General features: G+C 50.4%; 2 protein-coding genes across 2 annotated transcripts in view; one reads left to right on the top strand and one right to left on the bottom strand.

The window, feature by feature from the left end:
• Positions 1-11,267, top strand: part of CSRNP2 (cysteine and serine rich nuclear protein 2) — a 29,027-nt gene extending 17,760 nt beyond the window's left edge. The window contains exons 2-5 of the mRNA XM_084609970.1: positions 299-553; positions 1,993-2,252; positions 5,103-5,399; positions 6,754-11,267. Coding sequence (XP_084466096.1) covers positions 403-553; positions 1,993-2,252; positions 5,103-5,399; positions 6,754-7,626 — 1,581 coding nt within the window. The 5' untranslated portion in view covers positions 299-402 and the 3' untranslated portion in view covers positions 7,627-11,267. The remainder of the gene's footprint in view (positions 1-298; positions 554-1,992; positions 2,253-5,102; positions 5,400-6,753) is intronic.
• Positions 11,268-11,701: 434 nt separating this feature from the next.
• On the bottom strand, positions 11,702-24,242 carry LETMD1 (LETM1 domain containing 1; the record flags this gene model as incomplete). The annotated part of the gene is given in 10 exon segments (XM_084610154.1): positions 11,702-13,155; positions 15,238-15,334; positions 16,638-16,790; positions 17,167-17,268; positions 18,189-18,375; positions 19,804-19,886; positions 20,359-20,474; positions 22,480-22,631; positions 23,973-24,185; positions 24,187-24,242. Coding segments are annotated over 10 exon segments (1,230 nt in total). The 3' UTR covers positions 11,702-13,084.
• Positions 24,243-24,263: the final 21 nt, after the last annotated feature.

Raw genomic sequence — 24,263 nt, 5'->3', positions numbered from 1 at the left:
CTAAGGGTTTGCTACTGCTGCTTCTCAAACAGTGTGCTGTTACTGGGGCTTGTAACAGCAAGTTTTGGGGGTCTCGATGCCCCAACTTGGAAGAGCAACTGCTAGGAACTCAGCCCAGTACCCCCTTTCCAAGAAGGCGTTTGGCAGCCGTGCATGCTGTGGAGATATGGGGCCTGCTGTACAACAGCCTATAGATGCATCAGTGTAAGCTCAGGGCTGTAGTAATGCAGACAGAAGCGTGGCTTGGTGCTGGTGGATTGCTGACTTTCTCTCCCCTATGCTCCCTGTTTATCCCCAGGTACCCGCTGAGCCTCTGCGATAGCCCTGGGGCTGGTGTTGGAGTTCTTGCAGCTGACCTCTCCTTTTTTATGCTCTTTGGCTCTCCATGCGAGCCAGAGACAAATGGATGCAATCGCCAGCAGCAGCCTCAAGAGGAAGTTCGAAGATGTGGATGTGGGTTCGCCCATCTCCAACTCGGACGATGAGATCTCCAACAGCGACAGCGCCGACAGCTGCGATAGCCTCAACCCGCCAAGCACCATGGGTTTCATACGTGAGTGGCTGAGCTGGTAGTCTGGGGGGTGTTTCTGCAGAGCCGCTCTGTGGCGTTTTGTTTGTCTGACCTCACGGGTGGACCCAGCATATGGCTCGTTTCACGTCACACAGTTTGGTCTCACCAGCGTGAGACAAGTGCAAATCACACCCAGGGGAATGCTGGTGTCCATGCTTTGTGGGCTGAAAAATAGTCAAATGGGTTCTGTCTGGACAGATCTGGTCTCTGCCCTTTCATCTTCTCACACTTGGCTCAGATAGATGACCTTGCCTGAAATTGGACTGCATGGATGCTAACAAATGGTGTGGGGGGAAGCATGGATTGCGTGACCAACTGTCTCCAACCAAGAGCACAGTTGAGATGCTTTTTTTAATTTCCTTGTGCAGCTAACTCTCTTCCCTGAGACTCTCTAGGGATGCTTTAACATTCAGCATGGAAGCTTACCAACCTGACCCTAAAAGATGATCCCTGCTTAGTGCTCCAGAGGAAAGTGATAATGCTAGGAGTATTGTCAATTACCCACTGGTGGTCGGGAAGGATCGGAGGAAGTAGACATTCATAATTCCCCATTAACCCCAAATTTACCATCCCTTTAAAGAAATCACTATCAATTTAGCTTATTTTAACACTAACTTTAAAAAAAAATAGTTTGGATTAGAAATTCGCTTGCCCTGAATTATTATTAAAAAAAATTGATTTTTAAAGAAATTTGGAAGGGATTTTTCTGTTTCCCCCCATTTGGAAAGATCTCCTGGAGGGGCCCAAAAGCCAAGCCATCAAGCCTGTTTGGCCTTGGCTCTCCCCTCTCTTCAGTTTCAGCCTTGCTGTTCCCAGTGGTAAACCCCTTGCAGTGTCAGAGAAGAGGGGCGTGCTGTCAAAAAAAAAAAAAGCCTGGTGGTTCTGACTATGGATGAAGTAAATAAACTGATAAATATGAGCAAGAGTGAATGAGTGTTTCCAGTAAAAGGAATTTTAGGGCTTACTTGCCAGAAATCTTCAAATGGAAATGTGATTTTTCCCCTTGACACGCTCCCTCTAACCCTATCAGACATTTACAGCCAGAGAGAGGGTCAGTATCCCTGGGACTGGCCTCCCTTCCCCCACTCCCCAAATAGGGTCCTCTTGCAAAGCCCTAGGGGAGGGTAAGGCATTTCCACGCATGAATTCCTCCTCCGTGAGGTCCAGGGTATGGCCTGCTCTGGAAGTTGGCAGCCAGTCCTGATGGACGCAGACATCCCACTTATCCCTCTCCCTCCCGTCCTTGTACCTCTAATCAGCCTTTTCAGGGGCCTGTGCATCAGCAACTCAGAGCAAACCCGCAAGGGTTCATGCGTCTGCTGTGTCATGGAAGAGCTGGGGGTGGTCGTGGCATGAGTAGGGTCCATCCAGAATCCCATGCGCTCGCCCTGTGTCTGACGCTTCCTTCTCTCTGCTCTCAGCCACATCCATCTTGAAGAGGCAGAAGCAGCTGCGCAGGAAGAATGTGCGTTTCGACCAGGTGACCGTGTACTATTTCGCCAGGCGCCAGGGCTTCACCAGTGTGCCCAGCCAAGGGGGCAGCTCCCTGGGCATGGCCCAGCGCCACAACTCCGTCCGCAGGTACACGCTGTGCGAGTTCGCCCAGGAGCAGGAGGTGAATCATCGGGAGATCCTCCGGGAGCACCTCAAGGAGGAGAAACTCCATGCCAAGAAAATGAAGGTATCACTGACAAAGGGGGGGGAGTGGGAGGGGTAAAGGCGCCTAAGAACTCAGTGACTGCTGTGAGAATCCTCAGTCCAGGATCCTCTGTCTGGCCAATAGCAGCTGCTTTGACGGATGGTGCCTGAAACCCAGCAGCTGGGCAGGCATGTGATAAGTAGCCCCCAGAGGAAGTGTCTTCCTAACCCGCCCCCCACCCCGGTAGCATGAGGGCTTGACTTAAATCCTGAAGTAGGAGGGCTTAGATTCCTGCCAGAGATCTTTTAGTACTTACTCTTATAACTCCGGATATTCCTGTCACTGTAAATGTGCACTCCTTTTTTAATCCAATTTGAGCTCATGGTGTCAATGGCATCTGATTGGAAGGGAGATCCACCAGCTGCGTGTGGTGTGAACAGGATTTATTTCGACCTCATTTTAAAGTATGCTGTCTTCCGCCATCACTTGTCTCTTGTCCTCACGTTCTGAGAGCGGGCGGATAGAGGCGCCTGGTTGCCCTTCTCCAGACCATGCTTGATCCTGCGTTGTTCCGTTGCTATTGGCATAGAGAAGGCAGATCGGACGTTGCTATTCACCCCTTCTTGGAATGCAACTGCCCGGTGGGGGGTGGATCTGTGACAGCCAGTTCTGGAGGGATTGGGACCCAAGTTGGGAAGAGCGAGATGCGGGGACGGGGATGATGACTGAGCTTCTTAAGGAGCAGCCAGAGGTAATTTTTTGTCTCAAGTCATCTACTTTTCTCTGTTGTGGGTATTGACCAGAGTGAACAAATCTGTGATGGGGCATGGCCTGCGGCCTGGCAGAGTTCTACCAGTGGTGCGGCTGCAGCCTGGCATGCTAAGAGACAAGATCCTGGCTGGAGCTAAATGTCCTCACTCAGCCTGGCACTAGGTTTTCTGAAAATTTGCCCAATTTCCATCCAGCTTCTAGAGATGAGGCACAAAGGAGACTTGATCAGTGGGGCATGCTATCCCCAATGGATGGGTACCTGGCCTGTGCCCTGGGGGAAGGAGGATTTGCCTAGAGACTGGACTTCCCTTACTGAATGGACGTGTCTGTCTGCAAAGCTAGCCTTTCAAATCAGCCTCTTGCTGCCATGGCAACCTGCTTGGCAAACGGTCACATATCCATCCAGCCTTTAAAGTGCACGCCTCAAACTAGGGCTTTCCCTTACTGGGGCATGTGGCTGCAGGGTGGCTTATGTGGGGCAGATAAACAGGTGCAGAGAGACAGGGCAAATGGTGAGTTGGGGTCTGCAAAGCACCTGCAGCCAATGCAGTCACGAGCAAGAAGCAAGTGGACTTACTGCCACGGGACTTGAACCAGACCCCTGTCCCTTGCCCCAATGCAGCTGCTGTCCCAGGAAAAAGGACTGTGATCCTGGGGGCCTGGCATGAGCCATCAGTGGGCAAGGGGCAATGTCAGCACTTCCCCAGTGGCAAGCAGGGCTATAGAATTGCCGTCTGTTGCAGGGAACCTCCTGGATTGCGGAGAATGAAGGTGGAGTTGCTCTGACTTCCATGGCTCCTGAAATGAGCATTATTAAGCTGGAGTTATTGCATCATGTCTCTCTCAGGAATTTTCCTTCTGCCTCCGCAAACCTGTGGCTTGTCTGATGAAAGCAGCAGCCTCTAGTGTATTGTCATGTATTCCAGCAGCAGCTTCTCCATCATGCCTACATTAGGAACTCTGATTCTTTGCATTTAAAATATAAATGGGGAGGAAAAAAGCCCCGGCTGTAAGAACACACTGTATTGTCGGTTTCCAAGGGTTTGGGGAGCAGAAGGAATGAAAGAGAAGCTGCTGCTCGGCTCTGTATTCCTGTCGGCCCGATCAGGGAGCGTCCTTCATTTCTGTAATGGAAGAGGATTGGGGGCAGAGGGTTCAGGTTTTCTTCAGCTGCTCTGGGGGACAGGCCTGGTGTGTGGGTGGGGCCCGCGGCAGTCCAGGAGCCTTATCTGTAAGTCAGTTGCCCTGCTGAAGCCACTCACGTTGATATTCCTTTAGGATCCCGAGTGCCAGGTCGTGGCACCTTAGCTGCTTTTCAACCACAGCAAGCTGGGAGAGACTTCACTTGCCTGCTCTCCAACAGACGATGCCATGTATGCTGCATCTTGCCCATGGGGGTGCTGCTGCTGCTCCACTCTGTTCCTCTCCTGAGGGGCCAGATATTTTAAGACACGGCAGCCTCCTTTTATCTCCCCACTTGCAGAGGGTGGGGAAGGGCAGCCCGTCTCCTCTGACCTGAGTACAAATTCCTTCCCCAGCACATCTCCAGTGGGTCAGCACAGATGGTGCCCTGCAGGCTATCATAAGCTGAAGGGTTGAAAGCTGGCCTGGCCTAGCAAGGAGCTGAGGAGGGGAAAACCTGGGGCCTGGTGGAGAATCCACTTGCGCGCGGCAGCTTGTTTGTTCATGCTGACTGGTCGCTCAGATCCCCCTGTGAAGCTGATGTCATGTGGAGGGCTGAGTCCCCTGCCTCCTGCTCCAGTTGTGTTGGACAGCTGAGTGAAATGGCATTTTGGCTGTAATGACCTTGGGGCGAAGGGGAGGGGGGGTGCAGGCCCAGCGGTACAAGAGGCCTCTGCGTGGGTGGGGATGAGGCAGTAGGTGACTGGGTCAGATGATGCTATGCAGGGGGAAATTGGGAGGAAAAATCTTTCTCAGCATCTGCTGCTGCTGTTGAAGGTCCCTAGGTGCGTGGTCCCAACTGAGTCTCCCCTTTCCTGGCAGATCGCTTCTCCAAGAGGTAATGCTAGCGGGTGTCTCACCAGGCATATGCTGGGGTAGAGCGCCAGGCCTTGTGCCCAGGGCCCAAGCCAAGGACTAACTCTGCCCGTGTCTCCCCAGCTGACGAAGAATGGCACAGTGGAGTCGGAGGAGGCGGACGGCCTGACCCTGGAGGATGTGTCAGACGACGACATTGACGTGGAGAATGTGGAAGTGGACGACTATTTCTTTCTGCAGCCGCTGCCCACCAAGCGGCGCCGAGCCCTGCTCCGGGCCTCCGGGGTTCACCGCATCGATGCTGAGGAGAAGCAGGAACTGCGCGCCATCCGCCTGTCACGAGAGGAATGCGGCTGTGACTGCCGCCTGTACTGCGATCCTGAAGCCTGCGCTTGCAGCCAAGCTGGAATTAAATGCCAGGTCTGTTGGGGCAGCTCTAGGTAGCACCTGGGTCTGGGCTGATCTGTGCTGGATTGCGTTGGTGCATCTCTCTGGCTTGGTTTGTCTCTAGGCTCAAAGGCTGTGGGTTCAGTTTCTGTGCCAGGTCTCTGGCTTATCCCCAGTGCTGAGCTTGCAGGGCAGGATGGCAGCTACCCTTCAGAGAAGACCTGCATCTGCGTGGTTCTGGGGGCTGCTGTGCAGGGCAGCTCCCAAACTGAAGGTGGTAACAGCCCCTTCTTGCAAATCAGAGGCATCCCAGGGTGTGGGGGAGCTCTTAGGTCTGCAGCATTGGCCTGCACTGAGCGCCTCCCTGCCCTGGAAAGAGCTCTGGGGACCTTAGAGGAATAACACGTCAAATACCTACTCTGGTTAGGTGGGAAGAAGATTCCCCATTAGCTGGGGTGCCGTCCCTTCCCTTCCCTGCCGCCCCCGCCCATGGAGATGAACCCCCTGTTCAGTCTGACAGAGATGATGGCTGCAGCAAAGAGCCAGTAATCAGATCCTGATGGTGTCTGCCGGGTTGAGATCTGGGTTTGGGACCAGAGACTGCCCAGGTATGTGGCAGGAACTGTGGACTGCACTGGCTCCCCCTGCTGGCTGACTCATGTAGCACACCGATGGCGCCTTCTGGATAGAGGGGAAACCAAAGCAGTGGGGGTGGGGTGGGCAGTTTGGCATTTAAGGGTCAGAAATGGGGACAAGGGAGTAAGAGTGGAGTGACCTCCCGCTCTCCCCATCACCACCAAACAATTGGGGTCCTTGCATCAAAGCAGGGATCCCCTGAATATACTCATGAGAATCCAGGGGTAAGGAGCCAGACCTGCTGTTAGGGTGGCCTGGCCCCTCCTGCTCACTGGGCATTTGAATCTCTGGTTGTTCCCATGATGGTGAGACACAGGGGGGTTGTTCCTGGTTAGCCACACTGTCCTTGGCTGGGTGCATGGGGAGCGGTGCTGGCCATTGTCCACTGATCCCTCCCGTCTGATGAGAGCCACAGCAATGTGCCCTCCTCTCCCCACCCCCGTCACCTGCCAGCCCCTCTTAGCCACGTGCTCAGGTGGGAAGAGGCAGGCAGATGCTGCAGGGTCACCTCACACTCCCCAGGTTTGGCTGGGGATGTGGAGCTCCGAGAAGGACCAGGCTCTGGCAAGGTTAATGGGGGCTGCACTTATGGGCTAGTTAATGGTTTGTTGTAGTGTGGTGGCAGACACAACCCTGTGCATGTTTCCTTCAGCTGAGGTCTGAGCCCGAGTGCTTTCCCTGGAGAGGTGCTCATGCCATGTCACCCTGTTGTTGTCAGCTGCGGTCTCACTGCTCTTCCCTTTACTCCCAGGTGGATCGCATGTCCTTCCCATGTGGCTGCTCCAGGGACGGCTGTGGGAACATGGCCGGGCGAATAGAATTTAATCCCATCCGGGTGCGGACTCACTATCTCCACACCATCATGAAGCTGGAGCTGGAGAACAAGCGGCAGGTGAGCCGGCCCCAGGCCCTGGAGGAGGAGTCTCTGCACGGCTCCAGCAACGACTGGCTGGGAACACAGCCCTCGGAGACGCAAGACTTCCAGGAGTTCATGGCGGAGAACGAGACAGCCGTCATGCATCTGCAGACGGCGGAGGAGCTGGAGAGGCTGAAGGCTGAGGAAGACTCCAGTGGTGCCAACATAGAGAGCTTGGGAGTGTGCATCCTTGAGGAGCCTCTGGCTGTGCCCGAGGGGTTGTGCCCAGGCCTACCCACGCCAATCCTCATTCAAGCCCAGCTCCCGCCGGGCTCGTCTGTCCTGTGCTTCGCAGACAGCACCGAGCAGGCAGCCTCGGCTGTGGCCAACCAGTCCTACTTGAACAATGGGCCGGTGGTGTACTACCAGGTGGACCAAAGGTCCGTGCTGGGGGTGAAGGGCGAGAGTGGCACGGAGGAGTCGGAGGTGCCCTCTCCTTACACAAATGAGAAAGATCTGAGTGTCTTCTCCGTCCCCGTAGCCTCGCTGGTGCCTTGCAGCAGAGCCGTGGCCCCGAGCAAGACGGAGACGGGGAAGGTAGCCGCCTTGTCTCTGGAGCCCTCCCTGCCCCACGAGAGCTGCAGGGCAGCCGCGTCTCCTCCGTTCCGTACAAACGCTCCGTCATCTGGACCAGAGCAGGCCCCAGAGAGAGCGTGTGAGCTGCCTTCCCCGGAGGAGCGCTCCCTAGGGCCCGCCCTGGCCGTGTGACCCAGCCCCTGGCCCCTCCACGTGCTTTCTCTGATGTCTATTTATTGACAGATATTTTATCGAGTGGCAGTGGCCGCTGAGGATTATTTAAGTGGGGTGGGGTGGGGTGGGGGAGCCGGGCTGCTTTGTACATATGATTTAAAAGAAAACCAATGAAACCAAGCGCTTGTGGCAGACTCTTGAGAGGGTGGGGCATCACGTCTAACGCTGGAGGTGCTGCTCCATGTGCCAGATGAGGGAGGAGGTTCAGCTGAGCTCCCTCCCATTTGTGGAACTGGGTGTCTCCCCTCCCCCCACCCCCACAGGGACCATCCTATGTGAATCTGTGTCCGTCTCCTATAAGCAATAGTGCGAAGCTGCCTCTTGTTCCTCCCCTTCGAGCACCGGACTTGGTCTGTGGGGCAGCAGGGATGCCTTTCCATGGTTGCTTCCCCCCCTGATCTTGAACGTGTTTGTGTGGCAGAGTCTCATCCTGCTTCTCATCCCAGGTGAAACTGACAACATTCCTACAGTACCGTCTGCTTCAGCACTTGCCCTTGGAACCTCCTGTCTGGACCCCTCTCCAGCAGCGGAACAGTCTGGGCTCTCCGCTCTCTCCCCTGGTATCTGCCACCCTTACCTTGCCCCGAAAAGATGGCTTTCTATGGATCAATCATCCTCCACGACTAGTTACGTTTACTCTTTCGGCATGCAACCATTTTATAAACTAACACCAGCTTAGAGTCTCCTGCTTCTCAGTAGCTTTGTCCTGGCCCCGCCCTTACTGCCTCCCAGCCCTGCATCACCTGCCCGTTATGGGCTTGATGGAATCCATTCTTTTTTTTTTTTTTTTTTTTTTTTTAAATGTGCTGAATGTTTACTGAGCCATTCTGTGACCCATTGCCTGTAACTGATACTACAGTCCCTGTGCTGGGCTGTAGGCTCCCTTCCCTATGGCAAAGAAGGGAGCTCCCTCTTTGGACCTGGACTACTCCAATGGAATTGATCTTTGTGGAAGTATGAAGGTTGGATGGTAAAGACTGGTAACCTGGTGGAGACAGACGGGAGGATGCCACCTGACTGTTTCCTAATCAAGTCCATGTTTTCTGTTTTAAGTGCACAGGAAGTGGAGTGGGGAGGGGGAAGACCAACAACATGATCCACATGCTCACCTAAAAAAAAGCTTCCTGCCACCCCGTCGCTTAATAGTGATCCTCTGTCCTGGCTCGGTCTAAACTGGAGGGCGAGAGGTTTGCATGCAATGGAATTGCAGCTTTGGGTGACTGGGTGAGCAGCAAATATTTCCACTCCTGAAAGAAATCGGCCCTTTCCCTACTAGGGCTGTCTGTGAATTCAGCAGAGATTGCAAAGGTGCAATACGTTGGTGGCAGAGAAGGTGCTGTGCTCTGGGCTTGCATCCCAGCCTGGTGCAGGGAGGCACATAGTCATCATTCTAATAAGCCACAGCATATTCCCAAGACTCTAGGGGAAAGGCGAAATCTTCTCAAAACTGCCACAATTCCTGTCCTAACAGCCCATGAACCCTGCCTTCCAGGCAGGTAGCAAAAGCACTTTTCTCCCTAGCCTCACAGGCATCTTCCTTTCTGTGGCAAAAAGCTGGTACAGACCCCGTCCCCTGAGTCCCCTCATTCTCCTGGCCCAAGGAGAACACATCCAGGACCCAGTTGTATTGCTCTGCACTGTACTTTCTGAAAGACCAGGACCCAGCACAACTGCAGTACTAAACTTCTGCGAAGAGCAGAAATACCTTTCCCTTCTCTTTCAGACTCATGGAACCTGCCGGGCTGCCGAAACAATCTCGTCCATTTCACTTTTCCATTACAGATTTCTCCCATAGTAAGTAGCTACAGCACTTATTTGTGCTGGAAGGATACTAAGCAGTTGGTGGTGGGTCAGCTACATGTTAACGCCTTGCTGGATTTCTAGGGTGAACAGAGCTGTGTTTTGGTGACTGGTATTTAAAATCCCCTTGCTGCCTGACTTCTTCCTGGCGCAGTGAGCAGTTAGAAGTGAATGTTGTGTTCAGCAAACTAGCTTTTCCTCTTTGGTTTAGACTGTGAACCTCCTCTGGCCTCAGTGGCCATGTATCCTTAAACATCGAACACCCAGGCCCATCACCTGCCTGCTGGGGCTATGGCCACAACCCCATCAACATGACTGTGAGAAATGGACAACAGCTCACACTGGTGCAGGTGATGTTTCTTCTCTCCCCCATTTGTTATGGGGCACAAATGAAATCACTAAATTCCCTATTTCCAAATTCCACACTCTGAGCTATAAAGCTGGGTGCTGTAGAATAGATAGATGTCCGGCCCACCCCCAGGGCAGCTGTCTTTTCAAAAGTGGGTCCCTACACAGGATGCTGAATCTTGCACTTGGTGCAGCCACAGCTGGGCATCTCCTGTAAACAGCCCAAACACGCTCCCTGCATTTTTGTTGCCTTAATTCCACAGCCAATCCCCTTCTTCTGGGACAGCAAGAAGCATAAAGGCTTTAAAAGTCATTCTTGCAGTAGGACAGCAACAGAGCGTGTGCTACTGAGCACTTTAAGCTTCACCCCTCGGCCGAACTGTAACCAGCAGAATGTGTGCTTGAGACTGGAATTAACCATTCACACCTTTTCCTAGCAGATCCCTTTGAAGCCTTTAGCAGGGGGAATTCTCCCCCCAACATTCCAAGATGGTGCTGCCAGTGAGTAGGAAGAGGCTAGTTGAACCCACAGGTAAAGTCTAAAGCTCTTCTCCTCCTCCCCCCCCCCATCCCCCATGGAATAATGGTCACCTGTGCCAGTAGGATGATAACTCCCTCCACTTCGCACAGTTAGCTGACCCGGCTGCGTGTGTTGATCAGGTGTTGAGTAACTGGATTGGCCATTTGCCAGACTGACACCGTGTATCCATAAGGGCTTTGGGCACACGGTCTGCTCCTATGCGAAACAGGGCAGCTCTCCTTTGCGAGGGAAAGCAAGTGAGTGGTTCTGCCTGGTGACATTTAATAGGTAAAATCTTCCCTTCTTGATTCGTATCCCAGCCCTTCGATGCTATGGAAGCGAATGAAACTAGGCTGGGGCCTTCTGGTGATGTGTGGAAATACACAGGCTGACCAGAGGCTGGACTGCTTTAAATGAAATTACAGAAGAATCCTAGGGCAGCAGTTAGGCTGGGGGCTCTCACACTAAACAAAGAACTAACAGGATTTACTCTATTTTTACAAAGATAACTATGCTGTTAATAGTGCATTTTGGCCTTTTCCCTCCCCCCTTCCCCACACACACTTTGTGACACTAATGCTGGTACCGCACTGTCTCCTCCTAAACCACTTCTGTGAGCCATGTAGTAAACCCAACAGCCCATCTCACTTCTGGTGCTATTGAGCTGTTGCCTGTTCCCGATCTGAGACATTTTGGTTCTAGCCCTGCTCCTTTTCCTATTTAAATAGTGACTTCGCTACTTCTTAACTTCTCCGGTCTCCTCTCACACACTGTATACAGGTGGAATTTTCAATGTGAATCCAAAGCTTGTCAGGTCCTCTGCATTTTTTTTTTTTTTTTTTTTTTGGCCTTTTAGGTTCTTTTCATTGTGATAATGCTGTATTTAAAGAGAATATTTAAGTGTAAAAATAAAGAAATGCTCAAACTTGCATCCTGTGCCTTGTGTTCTCATCTCAAAGGGGATAAAAGCATATGGTTTAAGCTAGTTAGGGTGAGGTTACCTCTGTGCCACGGGGTAGGAACTCCTGTTGTGGCCTGTTAGACCCTAATTCAAGCAGATTAGAGAAGTGAGGTCTATTTGTGAAGTAACCATTGCACACCTCTGGAGATTGCAGTGTGGTCTGGGTCTATGGTGAAGGCATAAACAAACAAAGGCTGTTTACTCAGACTGCAGCTTAATATCCTCTGGTTGAATAGTGGGGCTTTAACAGCTCGCTTGATCCTCTGGGTTAGTCCTCCTAGACATGCCGTCGTCCTGCTTTAAAATCTGAGAGCAGGGCTCCAGTCTCAGCAATCTTAATCAGAGTTCCAGGTGCTGGGAGACTAATTGGACACCTCACACAGGATCTAATTTTAAAAATACACCAGAGACCTTTCCTTAGCTGTTGTCTTTAATGGAATATTTATGTAAGGATACCACAGATTTAAGACAGACATTTCATGCATTTTTACTGCCATAAATAACTTAAGACATTAGTTATAAGTAACTTTTTTTAAAAAATCCCTTAAACTCAACTTGCAGCCTCTGCCATGAGACATTCAGGTGCACAGGGATGGAGCTCCTGTTGACCAAACTCCTGGCTCCCAAATCCTCACACTGAGCAAAAAGTTCAGGTCTAAAAACTGATTAGGCAGAACTTAAATCACTTCATTGACAAAATGAAGCTGAGACTACGTCCTTAACAGGTAAGTGCTGTTTAGCATTTATTTCTACGGCAATAGGCTCTAGGCCAGGATTTTCAGATTGGGGTACCAAACAAAGTGACCTGAACTCAGCTCCTACTGATTTCAGAGGAAGCTGCAGATGCTCGGAAACTGAAAATCAAGCTAACTTACAGTGGAGCCAAGTTTGAAAGTGGGAACTGTTCCTATCTGGCCTGTATCTCTTTCCAGCAGTCAGCTAGGGCAGAGAGGAACAGCCACAGTTCAAGCACTAACAGGGCACTGCTGTGAACTAAAAAGACAACTGAACAAATACATGGATCCTCAACATTAAGGCATATCACTGGCCAAAGGGGCAAGGTCACTTACTAAGCCCCAGGCAATTAGGGTGCTCTACTCACAACCCCTCCTAGTAAAATTCACCTTATTCCTAAAACAACATAGTAAATAAAGCTTAACAACTTAACAGGAAAAACAGCAAAGAGCACTGCTCCAGACAGGTGTCTCTTCACAGGTCCTGGAGAACAAGGAACCTAGCTGGCTAATGCCCACTGCTGTAAGTTACCAGTGGGAGCCTCCCGGGGAAGCTTACAAATCCAGGGGAGACTAGCTTTCTCCACTGGACAGGATTACATTTAAAGTGCCACAGTTTGAGGCTATAATAGCAAAGCCAGGTCTCCTGGCTGCGTGCCAACATGGTCTCTTCTGGAAAATGACAGGGAAGAGCATAGACATCTGCATGGCTCAGAATTGCAGAATCACTCCCAACCCCAGCAAGGGCCACTCTTACACATTCAAAAAACATGGAATCTACCACCTAGTGACTGGGAGCCACAGCAGGTTCTTGCTCTCAGGGACTTGACGATGTATCTTAGGTAAATGAGCTTGCAGCTCTCATCGCTGGCAGGGCTGAGGAGGGGTTTTACTCTTCTATGCTGTACTGTTTAGAGGTGGATCGGCAGGCAAAAAGCAAGGTGTTTCTCGCTAAAGTCCAGCCCCCCTCCTGCAATGCAAGCAAAAAACTCTACCCTGCTGCAACCACCAGCACTAGAAATAGGTCGACAGTTGAAGTCGGTGCCTGTACCGTCACTCCTTGGCCCCGAGGTAGTTGGTGGACATTAAGACCATGCTGTGTGCCAAGAGCGAGACCTCCGAATCTGAAAACACAAAGTCACGTTTACCTGACACCTCCAGAACCAGCAAGTGGGAGTCCCCATCTTGAGCGTGCTACTGGTGGCAGGCACCCCCTGGCCCCAGCAGAAGGCATTTCCAGAGGTGAGAGGAAACAGTGGCAGGCGCCAGCTAAAGTAGCCAGCCCTTTTATCCTTCATTTACCACAAAGGCTCACTGGACGGCTGGCAGACTGGGACGCAGCAGCAGCAGTTAGCAGTGTAGGCTCACACTTCACCCAGGCCACAGCACCATCAAGAAGGTCTGAATACAAGTTCTCCTGACATCCGGCTCTGGGCTGTACACCTGTTCTGTAATGACCCCTACTACACCCATGAACAATGCAGGGGCTGGAAGGTCAGCCTCCTGTTTCACCAGCACTATCTGGGCAGAGACAAATCCCTAGTTGGTTCTCGCATCAAATCCTCGAAAGAGGGAAGGGTAACACCTACACAGTGCAGTGATCACAAACCTGCAGCCAGGACAATCCCCCTCCCCACCCACGCCACCCATTTAGAACAGTGCTGGGGACTAGCTGGGAGGAAGAAGCAGCATGTTTGACAAAAGCAAGAGTTGCCTACACCTGCAGTAGCCCAAGGAGAGAACTGCAACCTCCACCATGGCATCTGGGCCACAGATGTATGCCAGGGACTCCACAGGTTTGCCCTGTAAATCTGCAGCGGGACCAGCTGACAGCACTCATGTTAAGCTTTTCTGTGCCATTCTCTGAGTGACAATCCTTGGCCAAGCTGTCTGTCATCTGGCAGCCTTTTTGGACACAGTAGCTCAGTTTTGCCCTGAAGAGAAGCTCTGTATCACCATGATACAGAGTCCTAAACCCTTTGCTCGAGGTTTTATAATTCCAGCTCTGCTCCCCAGAGACCTGACAGGTTGTGAGGGGGGAGCTGGCAGCAGGTAACTGGGATTGGCAAACTCCAGCTGCCAGGATGCTGATCAGGGGCCAACAAGAATCAAATGATTCCAGAAGAAAAGCTGTTCATTTCTTCGCAGAGATTTCATGGGTTGAGATACTCGCTAGCCAGCAGTCCTGTCAGAATTTAGTATTTTAACTAAAGCCACCAGTGACACTCAGGACAGGCACGGGGGAGGGGAAATGTCAATCTCGTTTTTGGAAGCCAGGGCAGAGGCCAGCTCCTCTCCAGCTAGTTGTGAGAAGAGAAAGTGAGAGGTTAGAAGCTCCACCGAATGGGCTGATCCCAACCCATTAACTGTGGGGGATGCGGTTCCCCCAGGGAGCCAGCCTGGGAACATACTCCATTTAAACAGCTGTTTTTTAGGTTAGAGACTGCAGTGCTTTTGGCCATGTGCTCCATCGCCGCTCAGCCTCCCTAGCACGCATCTCGGCCAAATAAGCCCAGAAGCTGCAGCTAATGCACTGGCCTGGCCCAATTGGAGCTGTTTGAATGTTTATGTCTCTTCGTATACTGAGAAACTCTTCTTTGGATATCTGTTCCTCTTTCCCCATGTACCTGCACTCAATCAACAGTGCCAAGAGGACACGAGATGGCAATACTATGATCTGCCTCTGAGGGTCCTGCAGCGTGAACTCTTTTTTTCTCTGTTAAAACACACGCATAACCTGGGCTCTCCCAAGCCCAAGGATTTCAGTAAGGTCCCACTTCCAGGACACCAGAGCAAGACCATAACCTTACGGAAGGACTCCGTGCTCAAGGTTCAGACAGACCAGCCAGAACTTGGTTCAAGGTCTCACCTAAAAGTAAATGGCTCAGAAATCAGCTTATCCACCTCCAAATGCAGAAGGGCTGGAATGTGAACCTGTGGCTGCAGGGAACCTAGGCATTTCAGACCTGAGGTTTGGACCATTATGCCCGCCCCTCCCTATTGTGGGCATCTGTAGGGCTGCCATTCAGAAAGCCCTGAAGCTCCATTTGTTTTGAAATGTATAACCCTGTGTGACACGTAAGTACAGCTTTGATGTTCACAACCTCGGGTGCATTGCCTGAGGTCAGCCCTACGGGATCTGCACCGCACACAAGAGGAAGAAGCAGCCAAGAGGTGGCCAGCTGGCTGAGCTCTGCCAGTCTTACCTTTCAGTTCACAGGAGAGCTTCACCCACTGCTTCAGCCATTTTTGGCATTCCGATGGGCTGAGGTGGGTGGAGTTCAGGCCCCGGACATAACAAGCCTAACGACCACAGAAGAGAGAGAAGCAAGTGTCAGGGCAGGTGCGTGCAGACTAATGAGCTTTCATTTCAGTGGGGATCACTGAACACAAGGGGCTGGAATCTGGACTGAGACTCCCACGAAGTGCAGCCCAGGAAAGAGGGGACAAAAGTAGCTTTAAACCATGGGCTGCCTTGGTCCCCTGTTTAAGTTAGAGCAGCCCCATTGCTGCTCCACAGCCTAGAATCACCAGAGTACTCCATCTGCTTCCCTTTTACCCCCAGCATGCCCCTACACTGGAAAGTGAGGTGCAGGAATAGCACAGGGCCATGTAATCCAACCCTACTCTGGACCTCCACTAGAAGTGTTCCCCCAGTGGCTGCTTTATACTCCCTCTATTCTGCTGGAAGTGAAGCTCAAACATTCACACTAAGGCAATCTCTTGTGCAGGAAGGATTGCAACTCTAGACCCCTTTAAAGTATATTCAGAGCACTAGTCAATTTCAGAGCAATACACAGGTGTTACTCCTATGTCCCCTGTACACTAAATCTCTTGAATCCTGACTCCCTGCTGGAAGGTGTATTCACAAGGCAGCTCGTTTATTTCTGATGGGAAGAAACAGGCTTAATTCTCTGGCTCAGTTACTTTTGGGGGGCATTTGGATAAATACAGCTTTAAATGGACCAAAACACCATGTAGTTTCTCTAGTGCAATTGCTTCACACATGAGATGGCATGGGAGAAGTTTCCCCCTCCCCCCAGGAAACATATATAACCCTGCCTCTCACCTCAAATCCCTGCCCACTCCCTCTGCTGAGGAAGGCTTATTTGTGTGGCCCAGGCATGGCCTAGCTATCCTCCCCCATACATACACTTCAAGCAGGGAAAGTCACTGATTCATGCATTTCTTCTTAGCTCATTGTACATCTCTGGAGCTGAGCAATTTAAACTCAGTGACCCGCTTTCCTCTTTTCCCCAGCCCTAGCTAAGCAGCAGAACAAACAACAGGGCCTAAGCCTGCAATCCTCCCTTGACTTCAACGGGCATTTTGTCTGAGTCAGGAGTGCAGGATCAAGCCCCAAGTTATCGGCCAGGATCTGAGCCTGAATAGTATTTCTTTGATGTAGACACAACAGGAGAAACCGTGACCGGTTCATAACACAGCAAATCATATTCCACCACAGAGACGCTGTCACACAAGGCTTTTTGCTCACGAGTGAGAGAAAAAACCAACTGTGTATCTAGTTCTCCCCAACAGGATTCTGGGAGTCTCGTATTTTTCTAAGCTAGCCGGCACAACATGAAAGGGGAGGACTCAGTCTTACCATTTTCACTTCCTCTTCAGTTAGTTCGCTCACTCCCAGCTTCAGCATGGCTCGGTCCAGATGCTGTAACTCCAACATATGGCTCCGCAGCCGGTATCTCAGGAAGAAGATTGGCAAGTGAGGAGTAAGGAACAGGATACGGCTCAAGGCTTTCTGTGGCAGGGAGTGAAAAGCAGGGCAAGGAAAATCTGTGAAGTCTCAAGGAAACCTGCTAAGATTCAAGGAGAGTATATGGGATAGTGGGCAGAGCCCAGAGAACCCAGGGATCTAATCCAGGCTGAGCTATTGGCGATGATCGTCCCTGATGGGTTCAGACTTGGAGGTGAGGTTAGCCTTGGGTAACAGCATCTCCCTTGAGAAGGCCTTCAGCAAGCAGTGGGCAGAGGGCATCGTGAAACAGCCGCCGGCTGCTTCGTGACCATTCAGAGTTCAATGAACTGCCTCCATCCTCAGCACTCAGCTGTACGTACAATCCCGGCTATCTCCTTAATCACTAGCACAGACAGCCTCTGCAGGGAGAGGCACTTACCACTTGCCAAACGCGCAGCCTTTGCAGGCCCAGGGGATGTCCCGTAAACAAGCTTCTCACGGCCAAAAGTTTTGCCACCTCTGGATGGGAACCGCTCTGCACCTTGGAGAGCCAGATTTTTTTTGCTCATGATACTTCCCACAAACAGATGACTCGTCTGACCCCAGCTACTGAGGACTCAGCAGGACCCCTGGAAATCCATCTGTGCCCAACAGGTAAGTCGCTAACCTTGTTCCCTCAGCATTTCTAAGTGCCAGGTGTTGTGGCATTAGCATGCTGTGTGGTGCCATATTACTCTCAGCCTACACCAAAGCAGAAATGCCTCTCTGCTTGGATGGTCTCCACTGAATTCCTTTGGACCAGCAACTCTGGGTAACCACACCCCCTCTCCCATCACCGAGGGTTTTCTCGCCAAGCTGATGCAACCTGGGCACTTTTTTGCTTGTCATAAGAGGGTTTTACTACTTCCACCTCCCAGACTGGTTCCTACCTACCTATTAGCACAAGGACAGCCTTTCTGCCTCTTAAAGACCTTTGGATTCATCTCTGTAACTGCCTCGGGTGGAACAGATCGAGACTGTTTCCTTTTTATGAGGTTAGAACAATGAAAATTCAGGGGAATTTGTCTGCCCATGGACAGCCAATGAAGCTGAGGAAGCTTGGAGGGCAAGAAATGAGGGATCAGCCCTTCTTTAAAAGGATTTGAGACTTAGGATGACCCACAAGCATAGGCTCAATCCCCATCAGAGACAGAATCCTAGACCCGCTGGATGGGATTCCTATTCTAGCAGACAAACTCAACGTTTCAGATGTAAACAGTCCCTCCAAAACTACGGGCCAAATCCCCCTCTGACCCCAGTGGGGTTACACAGTGTGCAGTTCAGCATACAATTTGATCCCATGTGCCAACCAGGTTAGCTCAGCAGTCAGTAAGGCTATAACCTAATGATGAGACGCTGCTGACCCTACGGTGTCCCCGAGGAGCCGTCCCCATGGGGGCAAGGAGGCCCTGTGTTACTTACCTGGGTGCAGAGCTCTTGCATCTGACTTCGGAGCTGCTGATCCGCTACAAAACGAGTCACCTGCTCTAAGCCATCAATGAGTTCTGGGTACACCTCTCTCCGCATACCATGATAAATGTTCAGAAACTCAGACTGCTGCTTTGGGGTCCAGAAGTGGCGTATCAACAGTTGCCTTGGGAACAAGTACCTTGGAAAGAAAAGGTCATCCAGAGGTAACACACTGAGCTTCACAAGCAGGGACACTGCAGCTACACAAAATCCAACACTCCGCAGTCACAGGCCAGGCTCGTGGCCTAGCAATAGTGCCTTGCCTGTCAAACCGGAGACACGCTGTGAGTGTTCTGGGACCTGGCCCCATGGTTACTGCTCTGCCTGTGATGTGGCAAACCAGGGCTTGATTCCCAGTTCCTTCTGTCCAGATCTGGGAGCTCCACAGAAGTGGGACGCTCAGACCCTTGCACAGGGAACAGCCTCCCCTTCTGGCCAGTTAAGGGGCAGCATCGATGAGCTCCAACTAGTCCCATCTAGCCCTCGGCTGTGACCCAGGACCACCAGTATGCAGGTATAAAGATCTCCAGAGCGCCGATGATGCAGAAACCTCACTGATAATAAGTCCTTAGTTTCCATTAAGATACTAGATAAATAATCTGTCAGTCATTTAGCTGTATCAATTAACCCACAGAGCACAACATAGTCTAGTCAGGGCTGTGCAAGGAGCTTGGAGGGGCATTCCAGGTGCTTGGGGGTGGAGGGTAGCATCCGGGAAGGGAACTGGATCACTTATCTGGATGGGGTAGCTGGGAAAGAAGTATGGACACATGTGAGGAGGCCACTTTTACAGTCAAGTGTCCACCGGACTGTTTACTGAAGACATACTCAGATGCTACAGTGATAAGCACCATATAAATGCCAATAAATATAAAGTTTTCACTGTTCTTAGGGTTAGAAAGAAGGATCTAATGGCATGGGGAGGTACCTAGAATGCAGCAGAAATCTCCTCAGACAAAATCAATGCTGTTTGGTTTGTTCATCTGGATTTCCTTTTTGCTATAAGGGGGCCCAGAACACGCACTAATATAGTGAGAGCAGAATGTCCCAAGAGATCCAAGACACTGGATTTTTACAGAGGTTAGTACAGAAATGGGAACTTTAATCTGAACAGAAGGGAGAAATCAGTTCGGATAGAAAACATTCAGATTCCATCTAGTTCATGACGTCTAGGTGATGAGTTGTCTGCAGACAAACAAGAAGTTAATGATTCTTCCCTCTTGCGCTTACTCAATTTAGACAACTGGAAAACTACATCGGAAAAAACGAATCAGGCCCAGAATCATCATTTTCCATGAATATGAGTGTAGCTTTAACTGCTACAAAAAATAGTCTCCAGAGGAACAAATACAGCTGTTCTGTAGCAAACCCTCTCATCAGACAGCCAGGAATAGTACAAATGTCAGCTGAGAGACGAGAGAAGAAAGGAGCCCAAAGAGAAAGATCAGCTCCACTGACTAATCGCTTCAGTTACCATCTGAGCCTCTGCATGGTGACTATTCAGGGCAAGGACTTGGCAACAAGATGTTCAACAATGTTTTAAAGGCTCGGTAAAAGACATACTTACATCAGCAAAAAGACGAAGTAGTTGGCAAAAGGTGGAAGGGAGAGAAGCCCAATAGGAATGGCCTTGATCAGGTCCCTGCGAAACTGACCAAAAATTAAAACAACACAGTTATGACTTGATAGCAAGTTACAGCAATGCAGTTGAAAACTGATTGATAGACTGTCTCAGATCAGCCAGCAGCATTCTAATCCTGCTCTCAATAAGAAATGCTCTGTAAGTGCCAGGAACATTATAGGCCAGAGCAAACTGCCAGGCTGCCTTGGGTTAAATACCCAACTTTGTAAAGCCACCATGCTATGGTGGCAGGTTCTTTAAAGTGTGTATCTTGACCGTCCCTTCACAGAAAGGATAGAGAGTCTACCCAGTGACAACAGCAGACCCACCCTCTAAAAGCAGGGCACTCTCTCTCTGTCATGGAATCACAAGAGGTGTAAGTCACTAAACAAGGTTGCCAGTTGCATGGGACAGTGTAGTAAAATGCTTGATCGTTTGAGAAATTCAGCATAACTTACAGATACCAGAGTAAGAAACAGGAACCTGAAAGGTGGCCCCCACCTGTCTTAATCTTTCCATCTCCCTGTATGGAAGCTGATGAAAATCGATCTTTTGAAGGGACATGTTTAACTTTATTCTTCTTATTTCTTTTGCTTCCGAAAACAATGTCCGAAATCCTGTACAGAATACAGATGTTATCTTCAGGCCTGGAGCTGTGCTCTGCCCCAGAGATCCCTTGACAATGTCCTTCACAACCCCTTACATCCTTATTTAGTTTGGCTACTGAGCAGCAGAGTGCAGTACAACACAACTTGATGCATTGTAGATTGTCTCATATAGGCTGTTCTCCACATAGAGTTATTCAGAGAACAGAAGAAGCTGAGAGTGAAACAAGAATAGAGGCTGGAACATGTAGAATCTAACTCAAGCCATCAAAATTTCAACAGCTCTTCCAACTGTTGCAGCCATCTGCAGAATGCGAGAGCAGTTTACCTGACTGATCCAAAACCTTTAGTAGCACAGGCTGCAGACTGGAATAGCCCATCAAGCTGTATTACAGGATTTTTTGGAGGGATGTGCATGAGGAGGGAGGGCAGTTAGACACAATTACCTGCTTCCTCGGTACACATAAAATTCTGACTTCAAATCAAAACAGGAAGTGCCAGAGTAGATCAAACCAGTGGTCTATCCAATCTGATCTCCTGTTCCTGAGTCAGCTGGGGACAGATGTTTCAGAGGAAGGTACAAAACCCACAGAATGGACACTTCTGCATTAAGGATTCAAGCATCCGAGAAGTTTCTTCCTCTGCTCTAAAACATGAGGGCTAATATCCCTTACGGGCAAGATTTTTCAAAAGTGCCTAAGGATCTATGTCCCTTCGTCCCTTTAAAAAGCCCACCCTGTACACTCATCCTAGAACAGTAGGCATTCATTATCCATATAAATGTTGAATTGTTTTTTTTGGAATCCTACTAAGCTCTTGGCCTTAGTCTATTATGGCAATGACTTACATGGGTGAATTATGCGTTTTGTGAAGGCCATTAAAAGTATTAATTTTAAATCCGTTGCTTTTCAGGTAAAGAGGCTGACCCCTTCGTCTTGTATGGAGAATAAATAAGCTTACAAAACTTATCTAATATCTGTCTATTATGTCAGCTTTTTTCTGTCTGCTCTCTAAGTAGTCTGAACCTTTTTATTCTTCCCCATATGGAATTGTCACTTTTGTTCCCCATCACTGAACCTTTCTATTTCTGCTTTATCCTTTTAGTGATAGGGTGACTAAAACTGGATCTTTTGCAAGGGGAGGGAGCCTCCTTATCACCTCTGACTTGGATATACAAGAGGTCTTTAAATCTCATAGTTAATATCTATTCCCAGTACGCTGGTCCAGCCTTTACAAACAACATATCATAGAGAAGCCCAGAAGGTGACTATTGTGATCATCTTGTATGACACAAGCCATAGAATTTCCTTGAATTAACTCCTGTTTAAACTAGAGCACATCTTTCAGAAAAATATCCAATCTTGATTTAAAAATTGCCTGAGCTGGTGTATCTACTGCAACCCTCTGTAAATTGTTCAAATGGTTAATTACCCTCACTGTTAAAAAAGTGTGCCTTATTACCTGTCTGAATTTGTCTAGCTTCAACTTCCAGTCACTGGCTCTACATTGGATGTTATTGGATATAGAGCAGTTTTCAAAGCAACGTTGTCTGGCAGTTCAGATTTAGATTTTGTGAGAAAAGATTTTACAGAGCTTAATAGAAAAGTTTTCATGGTTTTAAGAAGTTTTTCGGGTTTTTTTTAAACATTTGTCTGGAAAGTGTTAATTACCCAAACAGCCTGACCCAACAGAGTGAAACTAGCTAGTCTATTTTCATTGTCCAAACTGAATGAAATGCAAAAAAAAGCCAACACCCATCGTAAGTGATAAGTTAATGCTATGTTACGGCTGAGACTTTCAGTCAATTGCTTAAGGGACTTGAAAAATTGGCTTTGAAAATCCCACCCTAAAAATTCTTTCATGTGCAAAATTCTGAGACTATTCATAAAACACAGAAAAAAATAAGCAATTTTTAGTCTTACAGTGTCCCTTTAGCTAACAAAAAATAGGCTACAATTATTGAGCCTGCCTTTTCTATAATCAGTCAAAGAAACCAGTTCTCCCACTCAAAACCTACCTTTCAGAAAAGTCGAATACAATAGATAGAAGCGGGGGAATGTCCTTTCCAAAAAGCTCTCATATTTCCCATTGGCATATTTGAATTGTGATATGACAGCAGCAAGGAGGGCTTTGGGGTTTGTCTTTGTAGAGAGGCAGCATGCTGGGTGCCTGTAACAAAAAGTAACTCACAGAAAAATCTTATAGGAAGCAGGTGATCTTTCCATACCCTGCACAGTGAGGCTGTAAAGAGGAAAGTACATGCACTCCAGCCAACCAGCAAAGCCTTGTGGGGATGTAGGGCTTGAGCTGAAGTGATTTGATTGGATGCAAAGCCTGAGTAGCTGTGAGGGAGGGCGGGGGGTGGAAAAAACCACCACTCACAATGAGGAAGATGGGACAAAACTCTACAGGGATTTCATTTTTGAAGTATGCTGGTAACAAAGGTTCTGCAGGCCAAATTCCATTCTCAGATGAACCTATGTACCACCACTGCCTTCAGAGTCTGTCTTGTTAAATTTGTGCAATGAGGGCAGAATTTAGCCCAATAATCACACCTTAGTTAACAATTCTGTTACTGATGCCAGAGCCAGAATGGAGTCCAACTCTCTTTTTATACGGTCTTGGCCACTGCAGGGCCAACAAAAAGAATCAGATACTTCTGATTTACACTAATGTGAGTGAGAGAAGAGTCGGATCCATTGTGTCTGAGATGGAAACTTAAGGAGATCATGTTACAAAAGAGTCTCAGGAAGCTTCAATAGCTCCTAAATGTGTTGGCTGAGGTGCTCATCTCCACAAAGTAGCCCTGAGCTAGCTAATGAGCATCCAGCAGCAGCCGCAGGGAGATGCAGCCAAGCACGAGGCCAAGTCACCTCCAGAATCACCTGGAAAAAAAACCCTGACATCCAAAGATTCAGACAATATCCGCGGCCCAACCCTCCCCTACCACCACAACCGGACCCCAGGGTAAACAGGCACCACTGGTGTGAAAAGGCAGGAGCACAGCTGCACTGGCAACAAGGATCCTCTACAACAGGTGTAGCCGAGCTGACAGTGGGGGGCTGTCCGCACAGAGGAGGAAGGAGTCAGTGGGCGCAGCTGGCGTGGGGAGGGGGGCTGGGCAACAGAGGAGGACTGGTCAGTAGGCACAGGTGCCACTAGGAGCCATGCAGGGGGCACAGAGGGGGAAGGTCCCCATGGGCCCGGCTGGCAGGGGACAGAGGGGGAAGGGCCCATGGGCATGGCTGGCACTAGGACGCACGGCGGGGACGGCTGAGCGGTCACCATGGAGACCAGCAGGAGGCGGGGAAAGGCCAACGGATGCAGCGAGCACCCGCGCGGGGGGGGGGGGTCAACGGCCACAACGGGTAGCGGGGGGAGGGGCCAACGGACACATCTTCTGTCACCGGGGGAAGCGGCGGGGGGAGGGGCCAACGGCCACGGCTCCCGTCCCTGAAGGGGGGGTTGCGGCCCCCGCGCCTGCCCCCGACACCCGGGGGCCGCGCGCACCTCAGCGCCCTCCAGGCGGGGGCCGGCTCGGGAGCGCGCAGGACCCGGCGCAGGCAGCTGGCGGGGACGGTTACGGGCCCGACGCCCAGGAGCCCGCCGTGCAGACCTCCCCGGCAACAGCCCAGCCTGGACAGCGCCATCTTGGCAACGGCGCTAAGGTCATCACTAAGGGCCAAAGGGCAAAGGTTATCGCGCGGCTGGAGTGGCGGGGCGAGGGACAGGCCCGAGGGCTGATTGGCTGGAACTCCCGAGCAGGCGGGTTCTCCCCATCGCTTCACACGTGACTATAGG

The sequence above is a fragment of the Lepidochelys olivacea genome (genome assembly GCF_965140295.1).
Source record: "Lepidochelys olivacea isolate rLepOli2 genome assembly, chromosome: 20".
Taxonomy (NCBI): domain Eukaryota; kingdom Metazoa; phylum Chordata; order Testudines; family Cheloniidae; genus Lepidochelys; species Lepidochelys olivacea.
Note: the sequence above shows the minus strand (reverse complement) of the source record. Positions and strands in the feature narration are given on the sequence as shown.